The sequence below is a fragment of the Musca autumnalis genome, unplaced genomic scaffold, assembly GCF_047663935.1.
Source record: "Musca autumnalis isolate F117 unplaced genomic scaffold, ASM4766393v1 scaffold_3, whole genome shotgun sequence".
Classification (NCBI taxonomy): Eukaryota; Metazoa; Arthropoda; class Insecta; order Diptera; family Muscidae; genus Musca; species Musca autumnalis.
Genome location: NW_027411866.1, coordinates 79,186,116 through 79,212,611, shown reverse-complemented (window position 1 = coordinate 79,212,611; position 26,496 = coordinate 79,186,116). Strand labels below are relative to the sequence as shown.

General features: G+C 36.0%; 1 protein-coding gene across 10 annotated transcripts in view; it reads left to right on the top strand.

Annotated features, from left to right (window-relative positions):
* Nucleotides 1–26,496, top strand: part of Tao (Serine/threonine-protein kinase Tao) — a 56,745-nt gene that overhangs the window by 14,438 nt on the left and 15,811 nt on the right. For all 10 annotated transcript variants that reach the window (XM_073972042.1, XM_073972039.1, XM_073972038.1 and 7 more), the window contains 4 exons: nt 19,269–19,578; nt 19,644–20,148; nt 21,570–21,929; nt 22,011–22,556. In XM_073972042.1, coding sequence (XP_073828143.1) covers nt 19,349–19,578; nt 19,644–20,148; nt 21,570–21,929; nt 22,011–22,556 — 1,641 coding nt within the window. In that variant the 5' untranslated portion in view covers nt 19,269–19,348. The remainder of the gene's footprint in view (nt 1–19,268; nt 19,579–19,643; nt 20,149–21,569; nt 21,930–22,010; nt 22,557–26,496) is intronic.

Here is a 26,496-nt window from a genome sequence, read left to right as displayed (position 1 = left end):
AGCAAAACTTTGTGATCGGAGTAAGTGACGAGACTCCATTTTCAAGCAAAAAGTTCATCAAGAAAAAGAAGTTCAACGGTAAGTGCTATAAATTCAATAAATTCGTCCATCAAGCTAAGGATTGTTGGCAAGCAGAGACAAATCTGTTTCATTTATGGTTAACACCAGAGAGAATGTCAAGTCAGAAAATGCAGCCATAATCACATTCAAATTAGACTGGAGTGCCAGTGACCATATGGCTAAAGAAAAATACTACTTCTCATCGATGGAAAAACTGAACGCTCCGGTTGAAATAAATATAGCCAAAAATAGTGAATCTATTGTAGCAAATTATGTAGGCGAAATAGATGGAACTAGCAATAAAGGAGCTGAACTCTATATGAAAGGTGTTTTGTACACTACTGACTTGGGAGTTAACATATTGTCTGTTCAAAAGCTTACAAAGGCTGGATTAGCAGTCAGTTTCGTAAACAATACTGGAGAAGACAAAATTGCAGTTGCGTATTTGAGAGGAAACCTTTACGAACTTTCTATAACCCTTATTTCATTTTCTGCTATGTTATGTACATGAACGATGTTACACTGTGGCACAAACGTTTAGGTCATACAGGAATATCTGGAATGGAAATATCATAAAGCATGCGACTGCTAAATGAAAGTCTGAATACAAAAGAATTAAGTTTTTGTGACATTTGTGTCGAAGCGAAACAATGTCGAGAGCCATTTAGTGGCACCATAAACCGATCGACAAGAATACTTGAAAGAATTCACTCGGACGTGTGCGGTCCTATAACACCTACATCATGGGATGTCTGCATTTATTTCGTTTCTTTCATAGACGATTATTCTCACTTCGCAATAATTTATTTATTTTAAAATTATGTAAAAAATGGCACTAGCATCTAAGGCTATCGGCTAACAACTTCGCAATGGCATTTTCTATGAAGAGGAAATCTCCGGTTTTTGAGAAGTTTAAAGAATATGAGGGGTTGGTCACAGCTATGTTCCCTCAGTATAAAATTACAAAGCTAACAATTGACCAACAGAAGATTAGATCAATGCTGCTAGATTCTGGTAGTCCAAAATATTTGTGGAGTGAGGCTGCACTCTCAGCTGTATACACTTTAAATATATGTCCTACCCGATCTCTTGATGGAAAATTAACTCCGGCATAAATATGGTACAATGGGAAACCGTGTTTAGAAAAAATAAAAGTTTTTTAGTGTAAAGCATATGCATGGATCTCAGATGCAAATAGAAAGAAATTAGATCCAAAAGGCAAGAAAATGGCAATGATTGGTTATGCACCCAAGGGGTCAGATATACATTGGCAACACCTAAAGAAAATTGTTAGGTATCTTAAAGGTACAGCATCCACCAAGCTTGTATTTAAAAGAGATATAGCTGAACCCATTGGGCATCGGAAAGTGTTGACAGAAAATCAGTGAGTTCAAATCAGAGCGTACAAAGTATATAGCTCTACGGCATCATGGTGTAGCAAGAAACAACAGACTGTAGCAACTTCATCATCTGATGTGGAGTATGTGGCTCTAAGGATGGCTACAACAGAAGCGGTGTGGTTACGGGAAATTATGCAAGATCTCATGGAAATACATAGATGACAAATACAAAATAAAAGTATATGAAGATAACAAAGGATCCCAGCAAAATGTTCGATACCAAAGATGCTATTCAAGAATGGGTGCAAGTGATCCTAGGCATATCATCTTCGCTAACTCGGTTAAATGTCATCTTTAACAATTCTTTGGCATGGCATCTATACCAATCCTTTGGCATGTCGTCTTAACCGATTCTCTAGAATATCATTTTCACTAATCTTTGGCATGTCATTTTCACCAACCCTTTGGCATGAAGTTTTCACGTCTTGTTCGGAAAATGAAAAATGTTGTATTGAAATACGATGTTCATGATTTTTTATTAATTCAAAGGAATTTATGAAATAACTATAATTTAATTATCATCAAAATATGTACATCCACAATTGCAGTTCTTTGTTGTTGTAACAGTAGTCTATCAGGTATGTGATGAATTTCGAATCGATTTGCAATGAAAACGATTTGCCCAAAACGACTGAATTGTTTTTAGATGTGATGGGATCCGCATCGAATTTCAATTCCACGTTGTTTCAATTTCATTAAATTCCCACAAACAAAAAACGGACTGGTGATCCCTAATCGACAGTTTAAAGAAGAAAAATAGAAATAAAAACACGTTTTTAGTCTCGGCGATGGCAAAAGCCGAACAAATTTAATAACAAATAAAATAAATTTGTGTTCTTGTTTAAATTGACCTATATGGAAGTTTAGTATGGAAATACTTGTCCAATTACATGAGGAGAAGTTTACAAACAATGCAAACAACATATTAAGCGGATGCCTTCACTAATCTAGAGGAAAGAAACATGTTCAAAGTAGATTTTTCGATCCGTGTTTTTTATCGAAATATCAAATATTTTCTTAACAAAATATACTAAATATAAGGCAAATAAATGTAAATTTATCTATTCTATATACGTGTTTAAATTTCAAGCTATTTTCCTAAAAAATATCAAAATTCATTACATCGTTTATAAATCGACCACAAAAATAGGATCGTTTTCAAAACGACAAAAATAAACGATTATCGAATAGCATCACACGTCTTTTTGATCAATTTTTCCATAGAACAAAACGGAATATGAAACCGATATCGAAAACAATTCGATGTCGGAAAATGTACATGCATCATCATCAGATCAAAATCGATTTCCATCACATACCTGTATATGTTTGTATGTTCAATTTTCTGCTTAATCTGACTCTGGGTCAATCAGTTGTAAGAATGTGGCTATATCGATGGTTTGTAATCATACTTATACTTAAGTTTGTTTGTAGGTTTGGCAAGGCAGTAGAAAAGGTGCAGTGGGTCGTGCAGGCCTGTGCCGCATGCTGGGCAGTTGTTTTGCACGGTGTCATCCCGAGCGCATTGAACCAAAACTACTCTGCTTTGTCCTGACAGCTGACGCTCCTCAGCTGCTATAGATGGTGGATGTTCTTCGAGGACCGCATTCACATGATAGTTGATTATTGCATCTGCGACAGCATTCATGTAAATGCTACTTAAACCAGTTTAATAGGCTTGTTGATCTAGAGGTTATCTCTTGTAAAGTTGGACGTCTCTTTCTATATCACGAAGATCCCTCTGGCCTACCTGGGTCTGTGGTCTGAATTTTGCTACCTTCGACTAGGACATACAAATCTATTCTCAACTCTGCCGCCCAGGTGGTGAACAGAGTGGCCGTAGATTTATTGTATGATATTTGTATATTCCTCGCGAGGAAAAAGTGGTAAGATCAGACAAAAATGAGTTCAGCCGTTCACAAATATCATCAGACGCCAAGATCGTACAATCATCCGCATACGTTACGATCTTAATGCCGTCTGCAGCGGTTGGAAGTCACGAGAGGTATACAGGTATGTGATGAATTTCGAATCGATTTGGTATGAAAACGAATTGTCCAAAACGAGTTAATTGTATTTAGATGTGATGGGAACCGCATCGTATTTCAATTCCACGTTGTTTCAATTTCATTAAATTCCCACATACAAGGCGACATAAAAGACTTTTTGTTGTGGCGTAGGCAAAAGCCGAACAAAAATTTAATGGAAAATAAAATAAATGTGTGTTCTTAATTAAATTGGCCTATGTGAGAGCTAAGTGAGGAAATTTTTGTGCTATTACATGATGAGAACTATAAACAGCGAATAACAACATATTAAGCGGCTGTCTTCACCAATTTGGAGAAAACACAGATGTTAAAAGTAGATTTTTTTGTTCTGTGCTTTTTTTTATCAAAATATCAAATATTTTGTTAACAAAATATTCCAAAAATAAGGAAAATAAATGTTAATTTATCTTTTTATTCCTGTCCTTACATTTCAAACTTTTTCTCATAAAAAAATCTATCCAAAGTCGTTTTTGACTCGTTTTGAGCTCGAAATCGATTTTCATCACATACCGGATAGTTTAGATCAGTGTTAATCACCACTGGGCTCGCGAGCCGTGTCTGAGTGAACACACACAATCTCAATTGTGGTGAGTTTGAACGTTGCTCTCACCACCGATCATCTTCTTTGTTTTAGCAATGAATTAACGCACACGATGTTTATCTAGAGAGGGATAGATAATCTCGTGTGTGTGTCCAACACAAACGCAGCGGTTGAATTTGTTGTTGCTGGTGAACACTGGTTTAGACGGTTCCGGCAATATCACCCCAATTTGGACAACTCCATCTTTCACTCTACGGTTCTTAGACTTCTTGATCCTAAATTGTTGTTGTGCTGCTTACGGATCCCATGCTATTGATCGGCAACTTGATAGCTATTTCTGATGCTGGGGAGGACTAAAGCCCCAAGTGTCTTTGCTACGGGCGACAAAAGCGAAATCGGTCTGTACGATTCACCTTGGCTGGGAACCATGCCAGGCTTGGCTACTTCCAAACTTGGCTTGGCTTCCAAACTTCGGGAACGATGTGTTTGGCAAGCGACAGGTTGAAAACTATAGGGAAATACTCGACACCCGGCACATCCAGTTTTGAGTTTATTGAGTTTATTGCTACCGTCATCATCAAGGTTATTTTTTCTGGTTTTTTTATTCCATGACAGAACCTTGACAACTACGCCTGCTACGCATTAGGTCGCCCAGGTATCAACGAGGCTCCGTCCTGATGCAACCTAAGAACCACGATTGACATGTATATGCGTAACTCTTCTGACTTTGGAACAACCCCTGTATTCTGTTTAATTGGGCCCCGCCCATATCGGTGTTTCTGAGACTAATATGGAAAAGGTTATCGAAGCTATGGGCGCCACCAGTTCAACTTATAAACTTAACCCTGATGAGATATCACCTGATGAGGCTAGGCTCTTAAACGAGTTTCCAGTGACATTCAAAATGTTTGAAAAAAGTGGTCTCGGTTAAACTAGCATTTAAAAACACACTATGCAATGCCTCCTGCAGTTTAGACCATTACATATAAAGAAGTTGATAATATGCTACCACTAAAAGTGATAGAAGTTATTAAGAGCCCATGGAGCAACCGCACCAACAAAGTCCGAAAGGTCGAAATAAATCGTTAAAAAAATTCCTTTGTTACGTGCTTCATCTCGGCGTTCAAATCGGCCGCCCGTCTAATCACGGAGGCTCCACAGGTCTAAGGTACTCAACCCGCCTATAGAACCCAAAATACACAACAGAGATGACGCTAGGCCCGCCTAGCTCAGACGGTAGAGCATATGTATTTAATAGAGGAAAAAATATTGATGGGAGGTGGAAAAGATTAAAGGTTTTGATTTTTTTAATTTCTTATGAAAAATCACTATTCCGTTAAACTTTAGAAGCATATGTATTTAATAGAGTTGTATAGTTCATGACCGAACTAGTTCAATTGAACGATTCATTGAAAAGAGCGTATGAACTAGATCAGTCGATATAGTTCATTATAGTTCACTGAACTATAATCAGTCGGCGACCGTACGATCAACGAACGAACGATTCACAATCTAGTTTAACATGTCGTTCACAAATGCAGAAACATGGAGACATAACATATTCCAATATGTCGAATCCATTACCTATTGAAGTGCCTTGTTTTGGATAGAAAAAATAAAAAGAAGAAACGCACACTACGCTCAAAGCTTTTTCGAAATGATAATTTCTACACACACACAACATACTATTTTTTGGCAGCCCCCTAAATGAAGGACGTTTTTTCTTAAATTAATACCAAGTTAATCTTTCTTTATGAATGGAATAAAACTACCCAGCAAAATTTGAAGGAAGGTGTTCCCTGCGAAGAGGTGATTTCATTGCATCTATTGCATTGGTTCAAACGAAGTCGTAAGAGATCCCATCTTTTCATTAGCATTTGAACCAATGCAAAGGAAGTCGTGAAAGATGCGATCTTTTCATCAGCATTTGCACCCATGCAAAGGAAGTCGTGAAAGATCCGATATATTCATCAGCATTTGAACCCATTCCATCGATCTAATAGAAATGGATTTTGTGTTTATATTTATACAGATTTTTCTAAATTATTTACAATTGGCCTGATGTTGTCGGAGGCTCGAAGTCGTTGTTAAAACTCTCGTCGTAATGATAATGTCATTGCAAAGGGTTGGTGAAAATGACATTGGTGAAAATTACATGCTTTGGATCCAAAAATGAATAGCATCTTTTGGGGTCCACGTTCATATAAAATTCATCGGTGAAGATGCTTAAAAGATGACATGCCAGATCACATGCACCCATGATTGAATGGCATCTTTGTCATCGAACATTTTGCTGGGTATGAACTAGATTACTGAGCTAGATCGGTTAAAAGAGCTGAACTATTGAACAAGATCTTTCAGATGAACTAGATTGTACAACTCTAGTAAAGCATGAATCTTTTAATCTTATTTTCGAGGGTTAGGGCCCCTCGTTGGGCTCCATCTCTGTTTGAAAATGAAATTGTTCAAGTTTAAAAATTGAATTCAATGAATTACAAATGAAAAAATTCGAATTACAAACCAGAATGATTCCAATTCCAAAAATGGAAAACTTTAAAAACGTATTAAATCAAATAATTTGAGTTACAATGGGTGGCAATATTAAAATCTGACAATGAAACAAAAAGGAACAGCATACTGATGGATATGTGCACATATAAAATACAGAGAAGAGATCCGACTACTGGTCTACAGGAATATGTTTTATTTAAGCTTAATCAATGAAATGGATAAAAGCAGATTAATAAATAAAACTGCGGTAGCGCCTAAAATATACGGCCTACCAAAGTTTCACAAGGAAGGAACTCCTCTACGTCCAATATGTTCCAGCGTAAATTCTCCAAAGTATGAACTATCAAAGTATTTATCTTCAGTTTTAAAATTTTTAACCAAAGATATCTTTCCATGTAATATCATTAATTCCAAGCGTACCGATAAACTTGGTATTAAATACATATGGTAAATTTCAAATTTCCTTTACAATTACATAGAAAAAAAATTAAAAACTTTTTTGGCGAGCACATCCGCCATTTTTGGTACATGGGTTAAGAAAAAAATCGTGGTTTCAAATCTGTTCGCGTTCACAAAATTGGATGCTGCACTCAAAAGTTATATGCGGTTTTACTCTATTGTAAAGAAAAAATATTTAAAAATTCCTATTGAGTTGTAATAAGAACATGTATATATGAATCGTTAGCAGAATGTGATATCTATCCGTAGATGCTAAAATAGTTGCTAAATTTATTTTTATTTTCGCGGTAAATCAAAAAATATTGAAGAAATCTTGGAATAAATTTTATTTATTCTAAATCAAAGTCCAAAAAATCTCTAAAAAAATAATTTAAAAATACGTACAGAATCTAGACAACGCCTAGAAAAATGTGAGACCAAAATTATAAAGATCGCGTTTATAACTTGCATATTACAGCAACAACAAACAACGGAAACTTATTGTTGGAAATTATTTCAAAAATATATTTTTGGTTAAATACGAAAAATTTGAAAAATAAATGTTGGGAGTTATTCTATTATTTCGCTAAATTTCGATCCAAATCCTGAAGTATTTTGCTTAAACTTCTACGAGAAAAGTAATTAGTCATCGTGAAAGTATATTTGCTTTCTGGGATAAGCAATAGAAATAAGAAGTAGAGAGTAATATTGAAATTACAATCAAAGAAAAAACATAGAAGTTAAAAACCGTATAATTCGCGAATTGGTTTAAATCGGTTGAGGTGCATGTGCTTTTCGGATACAGGGAGTCCATGTCTATCAATATGCATGGATTTTCCCATGTTTCATTCAGCGGCCAAAGTGTGCCATCAGTTGCATCTTACTATTCAAAAAACCTTCAAGTGGGCAAAAATTACGCGATGTGCATATGATTATAAGGTGCATCCGATTTTAATGGCCCCCTATTAAAAATACGTCAATATAAATTATTTTAGACAGATTCGTCAAGAACTTCGGATGTGCCACCACATTCTATTTTGGGATAAATAGGGATATTACTCCCGAATCTTTGTAATTTGTGACACACCTTTTTGCAAATATAATAATCGCGTATAAAGGATTACATTTATGTAAAAATAATCAAAGAAAATCGCGGTTCAATTCGCGGAATTGTCAAAATATATTTTTGCAGATTTTCCTACTTTCAAGGTATCTATATCCGGCGTTTTAGTGGATGGATTTGACCGCGGAAGAGCTCATTAGATCCGGCACGTAAAAAAACTAAAATCACGCGGGGTTCAGGGGTACCTGTACGACAGTTGTAAATTTTAAAGCCAAAAAATAGGTTTTTTCAGAAAATTTACGGACCAAATTTTCGCCTTTGGACTTCTATTACTAGGAAGCTGTACGGAGCACACTCATGAGATATACATCGAACGACGTGGAATCGCGAGTTCTACAATCCTATAAACTAGTTTCGATTATTATCTAGTTGCACCATCTAATTATAAGAAAAATTCGAAAAACACTGAAATCAAAACTTCAAAATGTCAGCATCGATTTTAGGGGGATACAGTGTATATATCGACAAGTCATACACTAGAACCATATTGCCTAAGGGGTATTCTTTAGTTCTTTCTTTGAGCATAGGTTTGAATTTTCCGTGGTTTGGCCAGAAATCAAGAAAGAACACAAAAAAACTTGTAAACTTCAACACATTTTCCCCATTTTTTTATATTACCACCAGCGCAGCTTCCACGAAAATTATTTGTTATGGACCATATTATGAGATCGTAGCTAAAACACTTCAATATATATAAATGTATTCATATTTTATAAAATATATTAACAGTTCGCGACTTATTAAATGGTGAACCTCAACTTCAACGATTGTAAAACTTTTTTGAATATTACCATATACATATACAACAATCAAAACAGCCCGACAAAATAGAAAGAGATGCAAAAACATACAAAAGAGCCACATATGTACATGGATTTGGAGAACGTTTTTTTGGATCCAATTTGTACAACAAAGAACGGTACCAAATAGCTTTAAACGACAACAATAAGTTTTTCAGCAACGCAAAATCAAAAATATCAAACGGTGACAAATCAAATTTAGTTTACAAGATAGAATGCGATGGAAACAAGTCCAACATAGCCAAAAGGTATATGTTGGCACAACAAAAACGAAACTAAAAAGCATAGTCAGTAGCCATAAGTCTGAACAAAAGGCCAAAAACAAACCACTTGAACAAAAACTGCCCTAGCAGCGCATTGTCCCTAAACAGGTCACACCCCAAATTTAAAGGACGTCAAAATTTTAACTCAAGAGGACATTATAAACATATATCGACATGTTGGAAATGCTCCATATAAAAATACTCCCACAGAAAAAAGAATAAATTACAAATGGAATAATTCGAATTTCATTCAAATGGATAAATTCGAATTACAAATAGAATAATTCGAATTACAAATGGAATATTTCGAGTTACAAATGGAATAATTCGAATTACAAATAGAATTCTCGAATTACAAATGAAATGTTACGAATTACAAATAGAATTATCGAATTACAATTAAAATAATACGAATTACATCTGAAAAAGGTGTAGTGATAACCATGGTCACACTTGTGCCCCTACTTCGTTTATACCGCTCATCGCGGTAATTCGCATTAATTCTGTAAGATATCAGCAATCATGAATATTTCACTCGGAATTTTCCGCACGGAAAATAATTTTAAAATGTCATATTCTTTTAAATCACTTAATTATTGAACAAAAAATTGAGAAAATGGAGAAAGGAAAATTCCGCACGGAGTTTCTATTCGTGATTGTGATTCATTCTTTTTCCAGACTTCAACTAATTTTATAGCAATACCCTTCAATTTTGTTGCGAAAAATTAGTTAGGCCACTAAAGAAAAAGTCCCAACAACTTTTAAATGATATGGACAATCACTTTTCACATGCCAGGCGCCGCCGTCACTCTTCAATGGGTGATCGTCACCAAAAAAGAAAAAAAAAACCGGCAAACAAAAGTAAGTGTTATACGAAAATTTGCATATACATAGACAAAGATAACGAATCACCAACCAGCCAAACAACAGCGGCGAGCCATATCGATAAAAACCGAAGCGCACAGCACAACCTTCAAGCAGCAAATTCCATTGATACGCAAAAGATTCATAAATAGAATGTCAATCATTATTTGGAACGACAAAATATGTTACATCTTGGAATCTCAATATAACACCACAGCATATACATAAATTTGTGTGTATGTATAAATAATAACATTTTGTTGTTGGTCTTCTAAGTTCCATATGGTTAAGAGCGAGCTTAATGTTGTATGCAAGTCGTGAAAGTACTCTAGGAAAAATAAATATAAATATAAATTGGTAACAATAACAGTTTAATTTAAATGCCTTAAAATCACATGCAAAAAACAACGACAACAAAAAGAGAACCCAAACATGCCAATAATGTTGGTTTGTTTGTTTGTTTTGGGTTCCATTGACGGTCGCGGTATTTTATTTTGAAGTTAACACGAACATAAACACATTTAAGATGCTAATCGTATTCACATTTTGGCCACCATTCATAGTCCATAGTTAATGTACGAGTATGTAGTATTGTAGACAAACTAATAATGGTAATACATACTACTGCTGCCGCTACTACCCAGGCCAAATTATGTTTGTACTTCATTTCATATAAGGAATCATAATAAAGATGTTGGTAATGTTGCAGTTGTTGCTGGTGCTGATGATGATTCATTGGTTATCTTGATATTTCATTGCGATTTCTTGTTAACAAAATATGCATTGGAAATGAAATTCTCAATAAATTGGGTTAATTAAAGAGAAACGGTGTTGGGGGGAAATAATGGTTTTAGACCTGTACATAACGTTAAGAAAAATTGTGACCGATTTTGTCATGTCCATCCGTTGTTGTAGCAACGCAAACATGTTCGTTAGATAGTGTCTTATTTCACTTATCTGGTTCTGGTTCCTCTGTATCCAGACTCAAATATTCTGCAACCTGGACTGCGTCCATAACCCAGCAAAATGTTCGATGACAAATCATGAGTTGAATCATGGGTGCAAGTGACATGTCATAGGTGAAAATTTAGGTGAATCCCAATGACATTTACAAGGGAGTGACACACACTTTCACCAATTCATTGTCATAGTATTTTGCACCAGTTCATTGTCATAGCATCTTGCACCAGTTCATTGTCATGGCATTTTGCACCAGTTCATTGTCATAGCATCTTGCACCAGTTCATTGTCATGGCTTCTTGCACCTGTTCATTGTCATTGCTTTCTGCACCAGTTCATTGTTGTTGTTGTAGCAGCATATAATGCTGGGTTGGCAGCCGCTGGCCGAAACACTTTTGGTTTCGGGTCAATCCGGTACGTAAGAACCCGCTGCCGTGGGATTGCACCAGTTCATTGTCATGGCTTCTTGCACCAATGTTTTAGATCTGGATTTTCGCCAATCGAAAATATAATTTGCAATACAATTATGTAATTTTTTGAGCTAATAAGAATATAATGCACAGATGATTTGTTTCAAAAATATATATTATATTAATCTGCAATATTATATGGCTGCAAGATATTTCTTTTAACTTGGGGTTCCGTTTTTCCCATATTCGATAAATTATGTGTCAATCTCTGAACCAAGTTCAACACTTGGGAAATCTAGTATAAATTTGAATTCTGTAATGTTTTGTGATATCATATTGAACTTTGTCTTTCCATTGGAGTTTTGTTCTACCCTCGGGGGCGTAACATCAAATGGCTCGTATTATCTTTGTCGTGGCATCTTTATCCATCCATGGCCCAGCCAACCCTTGATATGGTTTACTATATCGGTGTTGGTTGGCTGGTGGAGCTCGTGGTTTATAAACCGGGTCTCTTTCATACTTCTTTTTATATCCACAAAACGAAACAGATCATATTGTTCTATGAGCCGAACTAAGAATATATTTCCAAACGCACCGACCTTCTACTTTGCTTCTCTAATTTTGGATGCCATGTTGTGTGATATCATATTCAATTTGGCCTTTCAATTGGAGTTTTGTTCTTCCCTCGGGTCCCTCGGGTCGCATAACGTCAAATGGCTCGTATTCATATGCCGGTGGCATCTTTATCAATCCTGTTAACATGGCCCAGCCAACCCAATAATTGCAGCTTGGTATGTTTTACTATATTGGTGTTGGTCGGCTGGTGGAGCTCGTGGTTTATAGACCGGGTCTTTTTCATACTTCTTTTTAATATCCACAAAACGAAACAGGTTTACAAACACAAAATATATTTTTCTTTTGTTTTATATCAATTTACGTTGTATTTTTAATTAAAATAGATACATTTTGCCACTATCGATCACTTTCATCTGACTTTTATTTTCATTTTAACAATTACTTCTGCAAGTACTCAATTATTCGGGTACATGAGTATTTGATAATTTATTGTGCGGGTACTTATCAATTTATTTAAACTCATGACAATATTATGACAAAGATCGGATCTTTCACCACTTCAATTTCAATTTTAACTGGGCAAAAACCATTTGTGCCTGAGTTGGCTTTCAGCGCTCAATTTCGTTTTTGGGTCTTCTCCCTTGGGCCTACGTTAGCAGACGGCGAGCAACCGTCACTGCAGTCTGGCTACCATCCTTAATTCATACCAGGTCAGAATCATACAAGGCGTCGAGAATGGGTGCCATCGTGGTGCAATGGTATGCACACCTTGTCTTGGAGGCTGAATTCCCGGGTTTGAATCTCAGGTCAGGTGGCAATATACTCCTCAGTGGAATGAATGTTGGCGACTTTTCCTGAGTATTTCATCCTTGTAAAACATCTCTACAAATGGTGTCTTAAGAAACGCAGTTCGGACTCAGCGATAAAAATATATTCAATATCATTGACCTAATATGAATCGGTGTCCACTCATTGCAATCAAAGAAGTCTCCCTTGTCCCTTCTGGGATGTTTGTGAAACATTTGTTGTTGTTGTGTCGAGGATATATACGACGACACAGCACATGAACACAAATATATCCTGATTCCGATCACTAACTACCCAAGATATTGGATGTAACGTTGGATAGCATGTCCGCAAGCCACTGATATTATAGTTGTGATAAGATCAGAAATAGGAACTGACAAAGAAACAAAGGTAATATATGCGACAAAGTGTGGTATCCGAATATTAGCGGTACGCAGTGGAGGAATATTCAAACCTTCCAGAATACCGCTCCTTAGCACACCAGCGAACTATGTTCATAAGGTGGATTTTGCTTTTGCATCTGCACAACAAGATGTTGTTGATGCCCACTACCTACTTGGGTATGATCTCCATGAGTTGCAAATTTCCTAAATATGCCGCTCCAGACAACATCATCCCAATCACACTAATCCCACAAACATTTGCACACCAGATAAAGTCAAACAAACGGCACAGGAAACGTGTCACAACAACAACTATGACAAGAACTCGGCAATAAAATCAACCACTAATTCGGGGAGAATAACCTGTGATTCTGCCAACATTTTCTTCACTGAAAAACTTATATTGAATGGAGAAGATTGTGGTTTCAAACTTCCGCATTGCCTCCAAGAATGGACTTTGCCAACCTTAAATATAATGTAAGGATTAAGAGATAGTTTCTTAATGTTATAAGGTTAGAAATGCAATCAACATGCTGAGGTAAATACCGTGTTGCAATGATTAAAATGTTCTAGTCTTACACAGAAGATTGCGAGTTCAAATTAGTTGAAAACCTCAACTTAGTCTTACCAGTCTTGAATAAACAATGAGAAAGGGGCTAAAATCAAGGTATGAGAAAAGTATCCTCTAATCGTTCCTACTAGTAATGGTTATATCTCTAAAGTCTGACATCTGATTTATATGCCATATGTCCGTGCTGCTTTTTGAACTCCCGCATGTGACTGTTTTAGTTCTGTTGAGAACATGTTTGTTTCACCGGCAGTCATTATCTATAGCCCCTATCAATGAACCTCTTTCTACTTTTTTGTGTTTGCGCTTTTCACAGAAGAGTTCCATATTTACACATACATAAGTAATATCTCGCTTGCCTGGAGATAACACCTCTCCGTTAACAATATACTTCGGATAACCACTGAGAGTAATACCACACTCTGACGGTTTCATTCGCATTAGATGCTTATCAGATAAGGTCCCAGAATTTAAAGAGCGACCTTGTCAATTTTTTTTTTCTGTTTCGCAATATCTAATCATTTCTCTCCCATTGAAAACTGCTATGCTTTAAACGTGCAGTGAAAACAATCTGTCGAAATTGAAATTTCAAACAGATGGTATTTTACTGAAACCAGTTATATTCATCTTCTTTTCATTTCCTTAATAGGAGAGTTGTCACTACTTCTCCCGGAGAAGCACCTTTTGCGATAGAAAGGGGTATTTTGTGATGCGTTAAAACAATTCTGTCTGACAAATATCTACCAAATAATGTTGAATTCAAAATGCCACCATAGACTGGTGGGGATCATTTAATCCGCTGGAAATTTGCCAGAAATATATATCATACAAGTCATACTTGCCGTTTAGATTAAGCAGTTGTTATCCGGCTGACCTATGTATATATGATGCGTTGCTACGCATGAATATGACGTCTTATGTCTTGGGTCATTTTAATATACGCTTCCTTTCGCTACGTTTTGAGTTTTAAAGGGGCACACATTTAGAGGTCTTGAAAACTTAAATTTCACACTTTTGCTCTGTTCCAGAACCAGTAGTGGAATTCTGTAACTCATTTTTTGAGTTACCGACAAAAATCGGTAACATTTAAACGCAAAATTATGAATGAAAAGTATCAATAAAAGTTGACAGCACTGTTGCTATCGGTAGAATTTAGCAACAGCTTTATTTTGGTTGTTAACTTACCGAAAAATTTCGTTAATTACCGAAATTGTAAACATTTTAATTTTAACGATATTTGTAGTTAACTCGAAAAATTAGTTACTGAATTCCACTACTGCAAAAATCTAAATTTTTTTACTACGATAACAATTTTTCCTTTATGTTATCGAAAAAAAATAGTAAAAATTAGTAGATTCCTGTTCTGGAACAGACCATATAGGTTGTTTATTTAATGGTTACATACATAGGGTGATCCAAGACGGAAAATACTAATTGAATGGGAAACGTTTATTTTCATTTAAAAAAACATTCATTGGCATTTATTTTTTTAAGTTTAGGTTTATCAAATGTTGTCAACGTCTTAGACGATTTGTCTGTAGAGTCCAATTTTCGCTGAATCGTTCGAACATTTCGACTGGTAACTGACGACCGCATACACTTTAGACTTTACATATCCCCACAGGAAAAAGTCTAACGGTGTGATATCACACAATCTTGGTGGCCAATCGACCGTCCCGAAACCTAAAATTGCCTGCTCATCGAAGTGTTCTTTTTGATTAATGTCATGTGGGGAAGAAGCGTCGTCTTGTTGAAACCAAAATGTAACCGAGATCACGAGCTTCATTTTCAAGCATCAAATAGTCGGCTATCATGGTCACTATTGAAGGTTAAGTTCTCACCGACATCATTTTGAAGAAATATGGGCTGATGGTTTTACCAGCGGACAAACCACACAAATCCGTTGTTTTTCTGGATGAAGTGGCACCTCTTGAATCTCTTTAGAATGCTCTTAACCTTAATGCGGCTACTTTCCTTGTTTATATACCCAGCAAAATGTTCGATGACAGATCATGAGTTGAATCATAGGTGCAAGTGACTTGTCATAGGTGCAAATTTAGGTGAATCACCGATGAAATTTACAAGGGAGTGACACCTGATTTCACCTGTTCATTGTCACGGCATTTTGCACCAGTTCATTGTCACGGCATTTTGCACCAGTTCATTGTCATGACATTTTGCACCAGTTCATTGTCATGGCATTTTGCACCAGTTCATTGTCACGGCATCTTGCACCAGTTCATTGTCATAGCATCTTGCACCGGTTCATTGTCATGGCTTCTTGCACCAGTTCATTGTCATGGCTTCTTGCACCAGTTCATCGTCATGGCTTCTTGCACCAATGCTTTGGATCCGGATTTTTGTATCGCCAGATGTTATTTTTCTTTATTTTGTATGTAATTTTCAAAATTATATATTATATTAATCTGCGATATCATATTTATCTCTTCCGATGGCTGCAAGATACTTCTTTCAACTTGGGGGTTCCGTTTTTCCAATATTCGATAAATTATGTGTCAATCTCTGAACCAAGCTCATCGTTTGGGAAATCTAGTATAAATTTGAATTCTGTTATTTTATTTCAAAAGAAAAAGCTTATCCTGTAATAGTTACCACGTTATGGTCTCTTTTATACTTATTTTACCGATCTCCTACTTTGCTTCTCTCACTTTGCATGCCATGCTTGTGATATCGTGATCTTTCCATTGGAGTTTTGTTCCCTCGGGTCGCATAACGTCAAATGGCTCGTATTCATATGCCGGTGGCATCTTTATCCATCCTGTTAACATGGCCAAACCAACCCAATAATTGCAGCTCGATATGTTTTACTATATCGGTGTTGGTCGGCTGGGGAAGCTCGTGGTTTATAGACCGGGTCTTTTTCATACTTCTTTTTAATATCCACAAAACGAAACAGGTTTCCAAACACAAAATATATTTTTCTTTTGTTTTATATCAATTTACATTGTATTTTTAATTAAAATATATAAATTTTGCCACTATCGACCACTTTCATCTGACTTTTATTTTCATTTTAACAATTACTTTTGCAAGTACACAATTATTCGGGTATATGAGTATTTGATAATTTATTGTGACAAAGATCGGATCTTTCACGACTTCAATTGCACTCATGAAAATTCGATGAAAAAGATCGGATCTTTCATGACTTCGATTGCACTCATGAAAATTCGATGAAAAAGATCGGACCTTTCACGACTTCAATTGCACTCATGAAAATTCGATGAAAAAGATGGGATCTTTCACGACTCCTTTCGCACTCATGCAAAAGAACCAGTGAAATCATGATTTCACATGGAATCACTTCCATTTAATTTTGCTGGGTAACTAATAAGTCAAAAATTGGACTTATCACTGAAAAAAATGGCTCGCAACACATTCCTCAAAGAAAGCAAGTTTTCGTAATAAAGTTGAACGATTTGCATTGTTCAATCGTCAGTCTTCCCCCGATAAAATGGCAAACAATACTAATCAAAAATAACATGATACCATGACACGACTCACGCGTGATCAATCGAGAAAGGCTATTGAAAAAAGTACCTCTAGTTAGATCACCCTATAGTAGACCCCTTTTAGAGGTGTTCTATGTTAAGAAGGCCCCTTTAAAAGTCTTTCTATTTATAGACAAACCACCTAGATCTTCTTTTTATGGAAGTCCCCATTAGGAAATCTTCTATATGTAGAATACCCCTTTATGAGGTGTTAAATTATATAATACAAATTTCTTTTTTTCAAAGAAGACCCCCTAGTAGGTCTTCCTTTTATGGAATACCCCTTTAGGAGGTTTTCTACTTATAGCTGACCCTTTTAGGGGGGCTCCTTCTTATAGCAGATTACTTAAGGAGGTCTTCTTCTTATAGCAGACCCCTTTGGAAGGTGTTCTATTTATAGACAATCCACTTAGGAGGTATTCTTTTTAAGAAGTCTCCATTATGAAATATTCTGTATGTAGGATATTTTTAGGAGGCGTTCTATTTATAGAAGAACGACATGGGAAGTATTCTATTTATAGAAGAAACCTTAAAGGGGTCTTCTTTTCGAAGAAGAGGAACTCTTTAAGATGTTTTCTTTTTTATATGACTCCTATAGAAGGTCTTTTTTTATTGAAGACCCCTCTAGGATGTCTTCTACTTATAGCAGACTCCTTTAAGACTCCTTTATATAAGAGCCCTTAAGCGAGTATTCCAGTTATAGAAGATTCCTATAGGAGATCTTTTATTTGTAGAAATCCGCTTAAGATGTCTTCTTTTAATAGAAGCCATATATGAGGTCTTCCGTTTATAGAGATCCCCCTTAAGGAAGTCTTTTATTTATAGAAGTCCCCTTTAGGAAACCTTCCATATGTAGAAGACCCTTTTTTGAGTTGTTCTATTTTTAGAAAGTTCCTTAAGGATGTGTTGTATTTACAGAGGATCCTTTAGGAGGGCTTTTATTTATTTATTTAAACCATAATGTGACAATTAAGCATCTTTAGGCCAACAAAATATTATTACATAACAAATTTCAAAATATATCCCATTGTTAAATATACGCAAATATTCGCCAAATACATTCCAGTATCCCGGAAGAATTCTTTTCTTTTTATAGAGGAACCCTTTATTTTTATTTTATTTTTTATTAATTTGTGCTCATGCAAAAACCTAGCCCATAGGGCCATGATCGGTTTCAAAAACCACTATACATTTACTACTCTCAAAAACTTAAATTTAACAATATTTTGATTCTTGAAATAATAAAGCTATAAATGAATAAAATGTAAATGCAAAAGTCGTAAACCAGCCACGCAATTGTAGTTCCACAACAAATTAACATAAGAAAACACGAATTTTATTTTACATTGATATTGCTCATAAAATCTGATCCGATTTTAAAAATTTTTGTAGAATTCATTTTTAGCCACAATAAAAACCGGTAAAGTTTTTTTTATCGATCGGACTATAATTGTGGCATTTGGAGAATTTTCGGAAAATCGCCATAAAATTTCATATTTAATGTTTTTGGATCAAACGGAAACAATTTGGAGTTCCAAAAAATATTTTTTGTCTTTTTGTCTGTATAATTATCGTTGAAGAAAAACAACTGTCTGATTAAAGGGCCAAATAAATTGATAACCGTATGCAGTCATCGGCACTTTTACACTTTCTATTATTTGGAGTCCCTTCATCACTCCTTTTTGTGGTCATTTAGCAAATTCCCTTTAATTCCATTACCAATAGTTATGTCAATTACTTCTTTTATTTTGGAGCAAAATATTTTAAATTCCAACACGCTCTGCTGCAGCCAATATTTCGTCTATCGCATTCATTTAAATGAATCATCGATCTTTTTATTGAGGGAAAGAATTTTAACAAATAACTTATTTTGCTGCTAGTATTGTTTTTTTTTTGTCATTTGTTCTTATGATAAGAAAACTAAACTGGTCGGTCAATCACAATTGAAATCTTTTCGTTTTTGATAACAAAAATCTCTTTACCTTTGTTATTTTCTTTTTGCAGGAAATAAAATTTCAAGGTGTTTTTTAAAAACGGTTTGTTTTCTTGATTAAGAACCAACACAAAAAGGAATAACATGAGCCATGCCTTCGGCACGACCTGGTAGTCTTAAAGATCCGGAAATAGCAGAATTATTTTATAAACATGATCCAGAAAAGATATTTGAAGATTTGCGAGAAATTGGACATGGCTCCTTCGGTGCGGTATACTATGCCCGATGCAATCTTACCAAAGAAATTGTGGCCATCAAGAAAATGTCCTATACGGGCAAGCAAAGTTTGGAAAAGTGGCAGGATATTCTCAAAGAAATCAGGTAAGGGATTATCACATAAAATATCACAAATCTCTTTATATAACAATTTCATCTATTCTTCTTAGATTTCTTCGTCAATTGAATCATCCCAACACAATAGAATATAAAGGATGTTATCTACGCGAATCAACAGCATGGCTGGTTATGGAATATTGTGTTGGGTCTGCCTCAGATATTATTGAAGTTCACAAAAAGCCATTGCATGAAGATGAAATTGCCGCCATATGTGATGGTGTACTCAGCGGGCTGAGCTATTTACACAGCTTGGGACGTATACATCGTGACATAAAGGCTGGAAATATTCTACTCACCGATTGTGGCGTTGTTAAATTGGCAGATTTTGGCAGTGCAGCCATTAAATGTCCAGCCAATAGTTTTGTGGGCACACCATATTGGATGGCGCCCGAAGTTATTTTGGCCATGGATGAAGGTCAATATGATGGTAAAGTTGATGTATGGTCATTGGGAATAACCTGCATTGAATTGGCCGAACGTAAACCGCCATATTTTAATATGAATGCCATGTCTGCATTATATCATATAGCCCAGAATGAATCACCTACGTTACCCGTAAGTTTTTTTATTGTAAATTTTACTCTTATTGTTATCCGTATATATTGTGTATTGTTGTAGGGCAGATTTGTTGAGGAAAAACAACAACAAGAATAGATATTTTGTTATTGTTTTATGTTACCTCCATTGCCAAAGAAGAATACTTTGTTTTATGTTACAAAATTAAAGAGGCTTGGGTGGGTTAGCTTTGCACGTTTTGGTATAGCCACCATATAACGGTACCTTCCGATTTTCGTTATTTTAAGGATGTTAGCTAAATTTTTTGACCGAAATACCTGTAATTTGACGTTAGAGGTACCCAGTGGTCATAAAAAATCTCCACCAAAAATATTTATCATAGGTGCATGTTCTGGTATGGTTCCCATATAACAGTACCTCCCGATTTTTGGTATTTTAAAGATTTTAGCTACCTTTTTGACCTAACTACCCGTAATTTAACATTTGAGGTTATCAGTGGTCACAAAACATCTCTACCCAAAATTGGTAACATAGGTCCATTTTTTGGTATAACCCCCATATAACGGTACTTCCCGATTTTCGGTATTTTAAGGATGTTAGCTACCTTTTTTGACCGAAATACCTGTAATTTCCCAGTGGTCACAAAACATCTCCACCCAAAATTGTTAACATAGTTCCATGTTTTGGTATGGCCCCCATATAGCAGTACTTCCCGATTTTCTGTATTTTAAGGATGTTAGCTACCTTTTTTGACCGAACTACACGTAATTTAAAATTAGAGGTTCCCAGTGGTCGCAGAACATCTCCATAAAAAATTGTAAATATAGGTCCATGTTTTGATATAGCCCCCATATAACAGTACCTTCCGATTTTCGGTATTTTGAGGATATTAGCTACAATATTTAACGGAACTACCTGTAATTTGACGTTTGAGTTTCCCAGTAGTCACAACACATCTCCACCAAAAATTGTCGAACATAGATCCAGGTTTTGGTATAGCCTCCATATAACGGTACCCCTGATTCTAGGTGTTTTGACCATCTGTAATTCAACATTTGAGGTTCCCAGTGGTCAAAAAAAACTTCATCACTAAAAATTGTCATCATATGCCCCATGTTTTGGTATAGCCACAATATAAAAGTGCCGTCAGTTTGAAGACATTTTAAGATATGTACTTTTGTTAACCTTATTTAGGCATTTGGGGTATCCGTGGTCACAACATAATTGTTCCATTTTTGTTCATAAGATTTTGGTGTTCATAACAGTTTTATTGCCAGTTTCAGATTTTTTCTTTTAATAAACCTATTCTAACAAAATATAAAAAAGGATAATCCAATTTACAAAGGGTTTTCTGCACACTTTTTCTTTCTGAAATGCTTTTTTAGTATTTTCCGTTCTCAAATTATACATATTATTGTTATTCTGTTCCTAATTCTCTCTTTTTTACTTTTCTTTTACAGAAAAATGACTGGTCTGATACATTTTGCAATTTTGTTGATTTATGTCTCAAAAAGAATCCTGCAGAACGACCATCATCGACCAAATTATTGGGTGATCCATACGTTACAAGACATCGTTCCGATACCGTTCTATTGGAGCTGATAGCACGTACGAAAGCCGCAGTAAGAGAATTGGATAATCTCAATTATCGCAAAATGAAAAAAATTCTTATGGTTGATACCTGCGAGACTGAAAGTGCCGTTGGTGATACAGATGATACACAGGATGAACATGCCGGTGGTGATAGCAGCAAGAGTAATAGTATTACGTCGGAACATTCTATACATTCAGTGGGTGTATCGGCGGCCAGTAGTCAAGTAGTAAGAATTCCACAAAAAAATCGTCAGTGTAATAAATGTTTTGACTGATTTTCTTCTTTTCTTCCCCTTTCTCTTGCCTAGAGCTCTTCGTCTAATTCAATACCACCTGCAACACAAAATCACATTGGTGGCAATCCATATTCACAACAGCCACAGCATTTGGGTGCCATGAACTATCATCACCCACATCATCAACAGCAACAACAGCAACAGGCAATAAGCGGTGCCGTTTCTCGCAACTCATCGCGGCAACGCAATTTACCACCATTGCCTAGCATTATGCACAATATGAACAATAATGTGACTCCTACTAATTCCACAGCTGTGGTACCAGCACCTGTGCCTCCTCATCAGCAACATCAACAGCAGCAGCAACCGCCACATTCAATAATGTCATCCATGTCAATGGGTAGCGGGGGCCAGGGTGGTGTGCCACAGTCGCAACAAACATGTGGTAATATGTCATCTGCCGGTGATCGTATGTCGCAAACGTCACAACAACAGCCACCGTTACAGCCACCACGCTATCTTGGCTTTCCGATACAAGCCAACGAACATGGTCCTAATAATTTCGCCACTATACGCACTACAAGTATAGTTACTAAACAGCAAAAAGAACATATGCAGGTAAGAATGAAAGTTGCTATGCTCCAAAATTCTACAAAAAAGATCCATACATCATATTCATTTTGTTTTTTTCGACATTTTGATGAAAGGAGGGCAAATTCAGGGAGAAGACACCAAATTATTTTTTGTTGTAATTTCGGCATTTCGTTTTTGCAACAACTTTGAAGTATCACCTAAATATTACACACCTGAATTTGTGCGCTTGTAATGCTACAAAGGTCAGTGCAGAATTTCTAATATGGAATGTTTAGTAATTGAATCTGGTTCCAAATTGAATGATAAATAGGTGGTGTTAAAAAGAGACAATTTTTGACAATCCATTGTCGAGCGGAAACACTCGGGGTCGTTGCGGACTGTATATCCGATTGTCCTATTGTAGGAACGACTTTCAAGGTTACACCAGCTTTCCATAGTAGTTTTCAATAAAAGTTCCAAGGATGTTATTATCTCGAAATGATTAAATTTTAATACTGAAGTAGCTAGATGAAGCAAGAGTCGATTTTTTATCAAGGGATGCGCGGCCACAGCAGCCAATTGAAGACCTTTTGTCCATTGTGTTCATCCTAGGTATTGTGAAGAGTGCTTTTTCGAGATAGAGTGTCAGAGAAAGAGTGTCTGTGTAGAAGAAAGTGTCATCCAGAATATATCGTTGTTAAGAATGCTGAAAAGACGAAATCGATGAAAGTAAGTTAAGTGCGTTTGCAAAGTCACGACAGGTCTTTATCACGGGCAATGGGCTCAATGTCTGTTAAGAAGGCAAGAGTAAGTTACGTTACGTGCTCATCCTGTAAAATTTTGCACCTGATTACACTGTGCAACAAAATTGATTTTTTTTTTCAAAATGATGGGAAAAACTTTGTAGATTATAAAAGTAGAGCTAAAAATATGAGACACGTGTATCGGCGTTTTTAACGTTTACATCGAAAAGTAACCAAAGTAGGCGGGGCAAGTTCCGCCCATTTCTAGTTTTTTTTTTCGAAATATTCGAGTTAAGATATCCTGAAATCCTTGCATTTAAGGTATATAGTGTCTTTGGCAACTTTACAGAGGAGGATGTTGTTGTGTCTGCCCATGTCAATAATTAATAAAACGCGAACTGGATAATTACTAACATAAAAACTTTATTACTAAAACATTACAAATTAACAAAGGGATTAAATACGTGTAACTCGAAAGACAGTTGAAACAAGAAGGAAGTTAATATAGAACAATGGCATTTATGTAAAGCCTAAGAATACGGTATACAATAAAAAAGGCATTGATAAATGAGTGTATAATGACAAACATTGATGACAGTAAATACAAGTATAACAGATAGGGATATCGATATAGATAATAAAGGATACAACAATCTCCCACGCTAATAAAGGACGTGGCCTCTTAAATGTGGAGGTGGTCTTCTGTTTCGGGCAGATCTTCTAAGCGGTGTAGGTATTGTTGACTGTTGTTCTTGATCTAGTTGTGTTGGTTGAGCCAATGTAGGCATAGATGGTTCTTGATCTTCAGTAAATGTTTCGTTATGATTCGACCTGGAATTGCTTTGAGCCAATGTGGGCATATGTGGCTGTAGATGTGATGAGTTTTGAGTCGATGTGGAATTTTGATGACGCTGTATTAAAATTTGTTCCATTTGTGTGCGTTTGTCATTGGAATAGTGTGTGTTAGAAGTAGGAATGATCTGTTGTGGCACTAAAGTTTTGTACATTTGATTGATGTGGCGTTTGATTACATATCCATTATCCAATTTGACGATATAATGACAATTTCCTAATTTCTTCTGCACAACTCCGAACTTCCATCTTTCCTTATTTTGTGTGTACCACTTTATTTGTACCCTCTCTCCCACGCTAATTTGACGCACTATTGGTTTGTGTTCTTCTTGAGTTTGCTTGTGTTCAATGGGCCGAATTGCATCTAATTTGATTCTTATGTCGCGTCCCAAATACTTTTTTGCTGGAGTCTGGCCGCATGAGAGAGGGGTTGCACGATATTGCATTAAAATTTCTTGAACTTTTGTCCGGAGTGGAGTTTGCTCGTCTTCCATTGCAATTAATTTTGTTTTTAGAATACGAACGTATCGTTCCGCCAAACCATTGGTTGCTGGGTGCCCAGGAGCAATGAATTTTTGAAAAATTCCGTTTTCGCTGCAATATTTCTTGAATGTAGCACTTTGGAAAATTGAAGCATTATCTGACACTATTATTGATGGAAATCCGTGTGTGGCAAAAATATCATTTAATAACCTTATGGTGTTTTCTGAATTTGGGGCTTCCTTGATAATTCGAATTTCAGGCCATTTGGATTTAGCATCTACTAGGACCAAAAAATTGTGATTTAAAAATGGACCGGCATAGTCTATATGCACTCGCTCGAAATTTTCAGATGGTTCGTCCCAATGATGCTGTTCTACCTTTGCTGGATTATTTTTAACCATCGCACAGTTGGAGCACTGTTTTACCATATGTTCGATGTCTTCATCAATCCCCTTCCAGAAACAATACCGCCTTGCCAATTGCTTCATTTTTACAATTCCAATATGAGTGCGATGTAATTCTCGTAAAATTTCGTCACGTAGACTAGCTGGTATGACAACTCTGTTGTCTCGAAATAATACACCTTTTTGTAGTGAATATGCTGGATCTAAAATATCACCTTTAATCAGAGACTTCTTCATATGGCACAGCTCCTTATCACGTTCTGTTTCATCTGCGATAGATAATGCTGAAATTGTAAAGGTTGAAATTTCATTAATTTTTTGATTTTGAATTGATTCAGTTTCTTTGTCCAGGTAGTGCTTCTTGACGATTGGGTATTGAATGGGGGCTCTAGATAAGCAGTCGACATGCTCTATTTGATCAGCCTTTTTATGCTCTATTTTATAGTTGAATCCTTGGAGGAATGAAGCATATCGTAGTAGACGTGCCGAAGTCATAGCTGGTGTTTTCGAATTCGGATGAAAAATTCTTGAAATTGGTCTGTTATCAGTTATAAGAGTGAATTCTCGACCGTGTAAATACATGAAAAATTTATCCACCGCAAAAACAATAGCAAGTGCTTCTCTATCAAGTTGGCTGTAATTCTGTTCAGCAACAGTTAATGCTCTTGAAATAAAAGCAATCGGTCGATCTTCAGTGCCAATAGTATGCGATAGTACTGCAGCTATCCCTGTGGGACTAGCATCACATATTAATGTAACTGGTTTTGTTTCATCGTATGGTATTAAAACACGATCGGCTACAATCTCATCTTTTAGTAATTTAAAGGATTTTTCACACTTTTTATCCCATTTAAATGTTTCTCCTTTTTGCAACAATTTTCGCAGCGGATGCGTTTTTGTAGCCATGTCTGGTATAAATCGCGAATAATATGTTATCATCCCAAGAAATCTTCTTACATCGTCCGCGTTCTTGGGACGTTCAAGTTTAACAACGGCTTCTGTTTTTGTTGGACATTTTGAAATTGAATTGTGGCTTATGTTGTAGCCCAAATAATGAATATGCTCTTTGAAGTACTCACATTTTGATTTGTTGAGGTGAAGTTGATATTTTTGAAGTCTATCAAAGCACTTGTTAAGACGTTGTTGACATTCGCTTATAGTTGAGGCATGCACAATAATGTCATCGAAATATGAAATTGTACCTTCAAGACCTTGTAATAGTTGATCCAAAATTCGATTAAATTCGCTCGGGGCGGTTTTGATGCCAAACGACAGTCTATTCATTTTGTATGTACCTCGGTGGGTTGATATGGTTTGCACCTCCTTGCTCTCTTCATCAACTGCAACATGAAGATAAGCTTTATAAAGATCCAGTTTACAAAAATATTTCGAATGTTTTAAAGAATTAAAAATTTCATCAATCCTTTTGATAGGGTAATGCGCCGGTTCAAGTTGTGGGTTAACAGCGATCTTGTAGTCCACACACAATCGTACATTACCATC